The sequence below is a fragment of the Caenorhabditis remanei genome, chromosome IV, assembly GCF_010183535.1.
Source record: "Caenorhabditis remanei strain PX506 chromosome IV, whole genome shotgun sequence".
NCBI lineage: Eukaryota > Metazoa > Nematoda > Chromadorea > Rhabditida > Rhabditidae > Caenorhabditis > Caenorhabditis remanei.
The window spans coordinates 19,832,754-19,843,535 of record NC_071331.1 but is presented as its reverse complement, the minus strand read 5'-3'; the positions used below and the strand labels follow the sequence as shown (position 1 = coordinate 19,843,535).

The 10,782-nt window shown below is 35.0% G+C and overlaps 3 protein-coding genes across 3 annotated transcripts; all 3 read left to right on the top strand.

Annotated features, from left to right (window-relative positions):
• Window positions 1–281: 281 nt before the first annotated feature.
• Window positions 282–1,466, top strand: GCK72_015313 (uncharacterized protein; the record flags this gene model as incomplete). The annotated part of the gene is made up of 6 exons (XM_053730772.1): window positions 282–344; window positions 395–479; window positions 525–603; window positions 700–901; window positions 961–1,032; window positions 1,083–1,466. 6 exons carry the CDS (start codon window positions 282–284, stop codon window positions 1,464–1,466), a joined length of 885 nt encoding a protein of 294 aa, XP_053585544.1.
• A 781-nt stretch (window positions 1,467–2,247) lies between these two features.
• On the top strand, window positions 2,248–3,394 carry GCK72_015312 (uncharacterized protein; the record flags this gene model as incomplete). The annotated part of the gene is made up of 6 exons (XM_003094498.2): window positions 2,248–2,310; window positions 2,353–2,437; window positions 2,503–2,581; window positions 2,625–2,826; window positions 2,886–2,957; window positions 3,008–3,394. 6 exons carry the CDS (start codon window positions 2,248–2,250, stop codon window positions 3,392–3,394), a joined length of 888 nt encoding a protein of 295 aa, XP_003094546.2.
• Window positions 3,395–5,727: 2,333 nt separating this feature from the next.
• Window positions 5,728–10,148, top strand: GCK72_015311 (uncharacterized protein; the record flags this gene model as incomplete). The annotated part of the gene is made up of 5 exons (XM_053730771.1): window positions 5,728–5,949; window positions 6,544–6,753; window positions 6,804–6,962; window positions 7,113–7,328; window positions 9,957–10,148. The coding sequence occupies 5 exons, from the start codon at window positions 5,728–5,730 to the stop codon at window positions 10,146–10,148; spliced, it is 999 nt and encodes a 332-aa protein (XP_053585543.1).
• Window positions 10,149–10,782: the final 634 nt, after the last annotated feature.

The window sequence follows — 10,782 nt, the reverse complement described above, 5'->3', positions numbered from 1 at the left end:
TACGTGCCAGTTTCTACAGCCTAATCTTAACCTAATCCGTCCTTAAGTCCTTACCTCCGTCACACTTTCTTTGCACCTTTTGTCTTTATCCTTTTCTTTAGACACTTACTTTCAGTATAAATATCCATGACTAATAATCATTTTCAGTTAGTATTATGACCGTGTCCAAGTATGTGCCCATCGGACAACACATATGTTTTTTAATTGCCATTTTGGCTAATTCTCTGCTACTGTATCTCATAAAAATTCGAGCTGGAACTGCATTCGGAAGATATCGAATCATGATGATTTGTTTCTCGGTCTACTCCATTTTCTATGCTACTGTTGAGACATTAACATTACCGGTGAGTTAGCTATGATGGTAACCAAACAAATCTTGTTTTAATTTTTCCAGGTGATGCACATTCATGGCTCTGGAATCTTGTTCTATGTAAACAGTTTTCTAAAGAATGATTTGTTGTGGGGAGTGGTGATTACTAGTAGGTTTGCATTATTTAGGGAGATTCTGAATAATAGTGTTTCAGTCGCTTACTGTGCATGCTTTGCATTCTGTATCTCAACACTGGCCACTCATTTTGTTTTCCGATATATTGCGGTTTGTAGGTAAGTCTGGGTGTAATAGAGTTAGGCTTACGACTTGAAAATAAACATACTGAATCTAGTCTTGATTCTAGAAGTGACTCTAATTTCAAATTGCAGAAGCAATAAACTCTACTACTTCGATGGCTATAAACTTTACTTATGGTTCCTTCCTCCTCTCGTTATGTTCAGTGTCTGGGCTACTACAATTCAATTTATTTATGTTCCCAATCCAGAAACCCGAGACTTCTTTAGAAATATGACAAGAGAAGTGTATGAGGAGAATATCGATCAAATTGCTTACGTCGGTCCAGTGTATTATGTAAGTTGAGAGGATTTAACCTATAATAGCCTATAATCGCTATGAACTGATAATTACAGACTTGGGAAAACGGAAAACGTCAGTTTCGACTTCCAGATTTGCTTGGATCACTAGTGATTTGCAATATTATTGTGAGCACTTTCTACTTGATTGCATCTCATAACTTAATCCAACTTTTCAGGGTCTTTCCTTCACCACTTGTATCATTTGTGCCTATAAAACGTACAAAAAGCTCAATGACTTCTCGACCCAAATGAGCAATCGAACACGTGCCCTCAACAAACAACTATTCTGGACACTTGGACTGCAGACCCTTCTTCCCTGCTTCACTCAATACATGCCTGTTGGACTACTATTCATTCTCCCGTTATTCGAGATAGAAGTCGGAAAAGTTGGGAATATTGTTGGAGTCACCTGCTGTTTGTACCCTGCTATGGACCCGTTGATTGCAATATTTATGATTGATCGATTCCGGAATTGTGTGTTCAGAAAGGACAATCAATCGAAAACTAGAAGTGGAAGGGTCACTGCACTAAATTCAGATATGTATTCTTCTAATCAGTGATATTCTTCTAATCAGTGAGATTGATATATTGATATTCCGAATAAAAATGTGTGTTGTTAGTGCACTGCTCATTAATTTTTTCTCGAACTTAAATCACCTGTTCATATATATAAACCAGAACTAGACATGATTACGCGACAACATGGATTTATGAGGTTACCTTTACCACTAATTAAATTTATATGCCACTTTTTGTTATTTCCTTGATAACTAAACTCTGTTAACAAAATGTATCAAACTAAACTCAATATTTTCATTTTAGAAAAGTTTGGAGACTTGATAACAAGTTTCATACATGTGATGTTTGTTTTCAGAAATCAATCATCTTTTTTTTCAAATAATATGTATTTAAATGTTATTTGTCGGCACAGAATTTTAACTTGTTCAGAGTCTTGCTATTACTTCAGAAATAAAGTGTATTTTTGTTTTAATCAAGTTATGTATAGGAAATTTTCGAACATAATTACCCAATTAACGGCTTTTTCCTTCACATGAACTTCACACTTCCTCTTACAGCTCTCCATCAAATAGAGCTCACACAAAATGTTTTGTTAGCGGATATTAACACCTTTCTTTTTTCTTAGAACTCAACTTTGTCCCTTAATCCTCCAGTTGTCTCTTGCACTTATCGGCTGACTAGACTATTCCAGAGACAATGTGTGTACCCATTTATATCCCCACCGGACAACACGTATGTTTCTTTGTTTCTCTCTTGACTAACAGCTTACTACTGTACCTGATAAAAACTCGAGGTGGGAACTCATTTGGAAGATATCGAATCATGATGATTTGTTTCTCGGTCTACTCCATTTTCTATGCCACAGTGGAAACATTAACATTACCGGTAAAATGGTTAAAGCAATTTATAAAACTGTACAAATTCCAGGTGCTGCACATTCAAGGGTCTGGTATCTTGTTATATGTGAATAGTGTACTCAAGGAGAATGTGAAATGGGGGGTTGTGATAATAAGTGAATTCGATTTTTTTTTTACAAATTCAAGATTTTTTACAAATTCAAGATATGTGTTCTTCCAGCACTGTACTGCGGCTCATTTGCATTTTGTATCTCAACACTAGCCACTCATTTTATTTATCGATATATTGCGGTTTGTAGGTAAGTGAAAACTACTCCACGAGGGGTTACTTCGTGATTACAGAAGCACTAAACTCTACTACTTCGATGGCTATAAACTCTACTTATGGTTCATCCCTCCTCTTGTTATGTTCATTGCCTGGGCTACTGCGATCCAATTTATCTATATTCCGAATCCAGAAACCAGAGACTACTTCAGAAATATGACTAGAGAAGTGTACGAGGAGACTATCGATCAGATTGCATATGTGGGTCCAGTGTATTATGTAAGTTCAGAGGAAAACATGTTAAAACTTGTGAACTGTGATAATAATGATAATTACAGACTTGGGAAAACGGAAAACGTCAGTTTCGACTTCCAGATTTGCTCGGAGGACTTTTCATCTGCAATATTATTGTGAGCACTTTCAATTTGACTGCATCTCATAACTTAATCCAACTTCTCAGGGACTTTCCTTCACCACTTGTATCATTTGTGCCTATAAAACGTACAAAAAACTCAATGACTTCTCCACCCAAATGAGCAATCGAACACGTGCCCTCAACAAACAACTATTCTGGACACTTGGACTCCAGACCCTTCTTCCCTGCTTCACTCAATACATGCCTGTTGGACTACTATTCGTTCTCCCGTTATTCGAGATAGAAGTCGGAAAAGTTGGGAATATTGTTGGAGTCACTTGCTGTTTGTACCCTGCTATGGACCCGTTGATTGCTATATTCATGATTGATCGATTCCGAAATTGGTTGTTTCGAAAAGAGTCTCCATCTGCAGCTAGAAGTGGTGTGAAGGTGTATGCACACACTTTTGACAGACATTCTTCTAATAAATGATCATTGGAATTTTTTCAAAAGTTTTTAATACTATTATAAGAATTTTCATATATTTCTGCACATTTTCAAAAATATTCTTACAAAAATAGTTTTAAAAAAAACAATCACAGTTAGTAAATTTTCACTAAAAACAATGAAGTTTCCAAAAAGACATACTGTTTCAGCGGGAAATTAATAAGTTTCCAATTAATAGTTCGAACCAGTCACATTAGCATTTAATATTCTAAATACAATAATTCTTAAACATTTTCAAGTGAAAAATTCTAGTTTTTCTCGGTTCACAATCTCGGATGTCTTTCTCATCTTCATATTAAAAGCATATTTCGATTGGTTTTAATTGCTCTCCAACTGATAAATGTTATCTGAAATCTTTATCTTTACTAATAATATTCAGCAGATCTGTCCGTCTGTCCGTATGTCGCCGACTCTAGCGCCCTCTGTACTGAACCGTTTTTAATGAAACTTACACAGATCGTTTGGAAATTTTCCCCGGATGATGCCCGTCTATTTTTTTAGTTCAAATAGTTCGAAAATAGATCACTACGTGAAAAAACGTGGTTTTCAAGCCTTTCAGTGGCTTTCATTTCCGAAATAGGGAAATAGGAGTTCACGGGAAAAATAGTTATAGAACTTTTCCATTCTTCAAATGAATTCATTTCTTCACATTTTCGTATGGTTTTGGAAAGTTGTTCTACGAATCTTGGGTCAGATCTATTCTGCAAACTGTTTTTGCTATGAACAACCAGATGTGGACGAGACGAGTCAGATGTTGATGTTGAAGGTTAAATAATATTCAACTGATTTGTTAGCAAGGAATCTAACTTGCCGAAGGTGATTTTCATCCTTTCGAAATTCCGAGAAAGTTCTTGAAACTTCTTGACACAGATGAAGTCTGTGAGGATCAGAAGTAAATAATTTCAGATTGGTTAGTAATATTAGAAGATGATAGTGGGATATGATTGGTTCTTGCATCTTGAACAGAGTTGACCGGAATTCCGACTTCCGCTTTCCGCCAGTTACTTCATTCCGTTCAACTCTGATCGTGAAGGACCAAATTCTAATTGATCTGTCTATCCGAGTTGAGCGGAATGCGGTTTTTGAAATGGCGGAAGGCAGACGGCGGAAAGCGGAGTAAACATTTTTTGGGCGGAAAACGGCAAACAGAAGGCGGAATTTTAAAAAAATCGGCGGAAAGCGGAAAGCGGATGGCGGAAGAAACATTTTTGCCGGAAGGCGAAAGGCGAAAGCGGAATGAAAATTTTTTGGGCGGAAGGCGGAATTTAATAAAAATCGGCGGAAAGCCAAAGACGGAAGCAACAAATTTCTTGGCGGAAAGCGGAATGAAAAAATGCAAAAAGGCGGAAGGCGGAATACAATGTCGTTTTTAAGAAGACGATTTGGCCTTATTTTGTTGCAAAAAGCCCTTAAAATGGTTAAATTTGGGTAAAATTTTGTTTTTTTCTTCGGCAAAAACTGATAGCTTTGCTGCAAAAAAAACCTCAAAAATAGCAGCAAATTGGAGTCTGCGAATAAATTTTTCAAGCTGATATCCTCTAGGCGCAAGGCGGAAAAGCTCTTGAAATAGCGGAAGGCGGAAGGCGGAAGGCGGAAAGCGGAATAAAAACATTTCGACAGAAAGCGGAAAACGGAATGAAAAAAGTGGCGGAAGGCGGAATTCCGCTCAACTCTGCTGTCTATGTTTCCTTAAGAATATTTGTGAAGAAAAAAATCGCTTCATATTCCACAGGAAAGATAAGTCATTGAGAAAGTTTGTCGAAATCTTATCAGTAAAGCAGAGGTGCTTTAATTGGTTTCTATCATAACGGGCTGCTTAGCCTACAAAAACTAATAACAAGTGAAAAATTTATACGATCCAGGAGTAGGAAAAATTATGAAACCTCGATAGTCTGAACCATTTGAGAAGCGCCGCAGGCGCTGAAACACCCAGAAGGGTGGAGAAGAAAAGGAGGTTTAGCAGCCGTTAGGCTGCGTTAACCGACTGGTTTTTTATATTTGTTTTCTGAAACAGTACTTTTTCCAGATTTTAAAATAGACATCATGGATTGAGCAGCACTTATCATTGATGCGATAATTATTACGAAGACCCACTGAAACTGTAATTTTTTAAATAGGACAAATTACGACAAATCAACTTTGTTTTGAGTAACATTCTTTAGTAGTCTATTTGAAACAGTAACCTCAATCATTCAACTAACTGAAACTCTCAAAGCAAAACTTGTATAGGCTCTCCATGAAACAGTACTTAATTTTCTATAATTTCCGCTTATGAACTATCCAATTCTTTTTTTTAATTTTCAGCAATTTTCAGCGAAATGTCCAAAAAATCAATATTCGGAAACCAAACGTACATGGACTTTGAGTTCAAATTCAATACATTCCCCGTATACTTTGCATTACTCCCAATGTCTTATGTGCTGCCGACTCTTTATATTGTCTGTTATACTATCTTTGTATTCATGGAACATTATTTGAGAAGAAAAGAGTTTATAGTCAACTCACAGATATTTCTAGTGGTTTCAATGGCCCATATTGTGGTAAGTTACATTATGTTTTATAAAGTTAGGAATCGTGAGAGTACTACAGAAAAAATAAAACTAAAAATAAATAAGTTTGATATGAAACAGTATTTTTTTCAACTTTACTGTTTCAAGAAATTTTAAGATTGTCGAACACTCAATATTGGCAGCCAGAATTAATAATAATCAAAATAAACTGAAACAGTAAAATTTGCTTTTGCTAAGTTAAGTTTTTTAAAACGTATTCATTTTTTTTAAAAGTTAGAAACTTTTCGAAGGTTAAGAAATTAATCTCTGTCTTGGAACAGTGAGTTTTCTTACCGTTTGCATATGAAAAAAAATGAAACAGTAAAGCTTTTTGTGTTGGTTGAACTCATTTAAGCTCGGAAAGCGGCTCGGAAAATATTGAAATTTCCTATCAAAATGTTAATCAAATTTTTATAATTCCTCTTCTCTAACAATATATGAAATCAGAGCAGTTTGAAAACAATAATCTCTAAAACAGTGACATTTTTCTTTGAGGGTGTTAATTGATAACGACAGAGAACACTACCTTCCTATGTTTTAACTCCCAGTTCCAAAAATCCTGCAACAGCAATTCTTTTTTTCCAGAATCTGTTCTCATTCTTCTTCGACTACATGTCGAATCGTTTCCCAGCGACTGGAATGATGACGTCATGGTGTGCCAGTAACAATCACGAGACTCTACTCATTTTCATACTGGCCTCCCACTTTTATTTGGATTACCTGGCAATGGGATTTCCGTTCTTTATGTCAGTCTTGAGACTGATTTTTATGGTCTTCCCGAATACTCATAAGCGGGTATGAACATAAGGATGGAAGAAATAACTTAGGATTCAAAACGGTTTTAGATAATTAATAAATTGCTTCGTATCGCTCTGCCTTGTATTTCAATCTATCCAGTCTTCAATACATTCTTCATGTTTCCAGCCACTGGAGAGTGTAGACAACTGTATCCTCCATACGAGTTCGGATCAATTTTTATTCACTATTATGGGGAGATTGGAGGGGTAAGATCCTAGAAAAATTGCTGATTCACCTAATAAGTACTTTTCCTTTTTGTCTTCTAATCATTTAAAAGTTTTTACTGTTTCATCCAAAACTAATTACTTTTCTTAATTCTCTACTTATTATTCCAAACTCAAAACTATGGTTTTCAGCTCAGCAACTCTCCATTCCTGCTTGCAAATATTGCTTTCTGGATGGGATCCACAATAAGTATCAACCTGATGGTTATATTTCTGGTTGCCCAAGCAAGAAATCGGGGATCTCATCATATTCAGTACAAGAGTAGGAAGAGTCGACGAGCAGAGTTATCTGTGACGTTGACCACTTTTGCAATGATTTTGTCGTTTTTGATGAGAGGCATTTGTTTGGTGAGTTTGGATTTTACTATTCTACTTTCATATCTGTGTTTGAAAATTGTAATAACCTTTTCTTACTGTTTCATAATATTCATTTAAATTATTCCGTTTTTAGTCAATATTATTCAAGATCTATTAATTTGCATGTGCAAAAAATATATATTAAGAAACTATAGTAAGTATTTCTAGATTTCCACCCTGTCACCAGATCAATATTGCTAAGTTGTTATTCCAAATCTTTCGATCTCTTACAATCTGCAACTAGAACTTTGTGAGATTCCGTTCTGATAGTCAAGCATAGTACAAGTTTGAAAGTTTTCAAAACTGGAAAAAATGGAAAATTTTAGAAATAGATTCACTGTTTCAGTCAACACAAATGTTTAGTAATCAACATAGTTGTGTTGTTTCAGTTGAAAATGATCAATGTTAATTATAGATTAATGCAAAGTTGCAAACATTACGGTTTTAACTGAACTTCTTCCATTTCCTGTTATTCAGAATTTCCAACTACTAGTTTTCACATGTTATAATAGAAATTCAATCAGAGAGCATATTGTTAAAATTTTTCAAAACATTTGCGGTTTCAGAAAAACTATTTCATAATTATCTGTTTTCTTTTTCTGTTTCAGCCAACACGCGTTTTTTCGTTTCGACGGCTACCAATATTGTCTCTATAAATGCAAATTTACCTATTTTTTCTAATCTTTCTTTAAAAGTACTAAGATTTGCTTATTGTGTTTCAGTTTATTTTTTATAAGAAAGAATGCGTTCCCTGAGAATTCGTTAGAAGATGTTTTCTGTTTCAGCTGAAACGACTATCTCATTTCGAGGATATATTTTGATAAATTGTGAGAAATTATTTGATAAATTGTGAGAAATTATTTGATAAATTGTGAGAATCAGATCCACTGAGTACGTACACTTTAAAAACCGTCGAACAATTAGAGTTTCAATATTAATTTCCAAACGACTGTTACTGTTTCAGCAACAACTAATGAATAATCTTTAGAAATACTTACTGATCAATTCTTTTCTGTTCTCGAAGATAATTCTCACTTTAACTAAAAACGTATTAGTTTGTGCCTACGTTCGTTAAAAACACAATGTTTCTCTAGATTCCTAGTTTACTAATTTGAAATGTTATAAAAAACTTTTACTGTTTATGTTGTATTACAGGAGTGTGAGTCAGACGGTGTTTCTTATTCGGAACTTTATTAGAACTGATTTCTATAGAGAAATGAATACCAGGATAATCGGGCACGTGACTAGGGTTTCACGTTGAGGTTTATATACCTCACGGTATAACAGTTTCAGTTGAAAAGAATGATTGTAGATAAATTTTCTGTTTCAATAGAAACATTAGGAAATTGTGAATTTTTTCTATTTGCTAGAAATGGTCAAGTGAGTCCATGCTATTTTATCTTTCAAAATTTTGACTAGATAGGGATACGGTACCAGAAAATATGAACAGCTTCGAAACATTTACTGTTTCAGGCTAAACAAATATTTGATTGCTTTTCTTAGATTCTGTTCCGAAATCCCCTAACTTAACTAGTTCTTTCAAATTTTTAAAACTTAATTACCCAATCAAATCCCATAACTGTTGCGTCCGGAATCCGAAACGTCCGGAACACAGAAAACAGAATTTTCAAATAAAAACTAATTTATTCATGAGCGAATAGAAGTTCCAAATAAATTGACGTAGAATTCCAGTCATTTCCAATTAATCCATGAATTTGTTTTCGTATCTTTTATAGCTTTTTGTTTTTGATGATCTTCAATCACTGAAAATAGATTATAATAGAAAGTGCGCTCTATTAACATCCCCTTAAAACTCGCTTGATCGATTTTCAATTCTTCATTTTAAATTCCTCGAATTGATAAATGAAAAGGATTTGAAGAGAGTAGTCGAGTAGAGAAGAGAAAACTGATTGTATCGATTGATCGATTGTTATTGATTAGAAAAGTGGGCGTGGCTTGGCAGACTAGGGTAGTGGGAGAAGTCACGGGAAAAATAATTAGTTTTCATGGGGGTTTTGTTAGAACACGAAAACAATTTGGCGTGAATTTTAAAAATTAAATTTTTTTCTAAAACAACTATTGAAAACTCCATACTTGTCACGGGCCGGGCCGGGCCCGCTAAAAAAATCTTCCGGCCCGGCCCGTCAAAATATTGAAAAAAAAAGCTTGCTGCGGGCCCTGCGGGCCGGCCCAGGCCTTGAAATTTTCAGAGGGCCCGGCCCGCGGGCCGGCCCGTGATTTGACAAGTATGGAAAACTCTAGTGTGAAAACTGAAAATTTGAAGAAAAAAAAATCCTGTTTCAACTAAAATTCCTTAGCTTTTAGCTTTTAGCTGTTTTCAATAGGTTCGTTGACTGAGTTGCAATCTTCCAATAAGAGCTCTAAACTTGAAGATTTCAACAAAATTAACTGTTTCAATAAGAATAATAATCTCCTCTGAATTTTTTGCCTCTAATACGTCTGGAATTTCTCTTAAATAATATTACTGTTCAATTCAATTATGAGTTGATTTTTTCATATAATTATCTGAGAATGCTTCTCTCACTCTTTGATTCACCCTTCACCCCCAGTTCATTTAGCCACACTCTCATATTATTATCAATTCCATGTTTCTTTCAGATAGTGTTCCTAACTATTCCAAGTGTCGCCAGTTGGCTTGCCATCATCCGTCCACTGGGTTCAGATGCAGAAGTTGTTGTCTCTCCATGGGTATTCTATTTGACTCATCCAGCATTTCGAAGGAAGAAAAGGCAGTCCACAATAACAGTTGGATATTCAATTAGTTTGGGTTCCGGGGGACGGAAGATATAATGAAATAAATATTTCTGAATAGTAGTCTGAAAACTATTAAAGCAGCAGTTGTTATTTTCGAAGACAGGTGAAACAACAAGATGACATTCACCGGAACGCCTTAAATTAGAATGCTAAGTGTGAAAAATACATTGAAATGCAACACCAAGGTTGCCAAATTTTTCGGTTTCAAAATATCTTGAATATGAAAAATTAAATATTTAAGACATGTTCTCTGTTACTCTCAACCATCCCAATGTTGACGACTGCACAGAAAAAACTCAAATGAGTCTGAATGAGTTGGTATTAGGCATAGTGAGTACCCAACTTCTTCTAAGAATAATCGTACACATTCTGTTAGGCTCCGCCCCCTTCCGTCTGAAACCCAGATACCATACTGAAAAATTAAAAAAAATTTCAGATGATGAGAGTTTTTAAAAATCTTTGCAGAAATGAATTATTTAAAGTATTTTAAGACTTTTTTGTGTTGGCACCAAAAATGTGACACGTCATCTTCTGGTAGAAAAATATCATTAAAAGTTCATTTTTGGTAATCGAGCTCAACTTTGACGAATATCTTTTCATGGAACTGCTCTTGCAACGAGATCTTTTCAAATTCAGAATCTGCGTATAATTCTGGTCTAGATGAGTAATG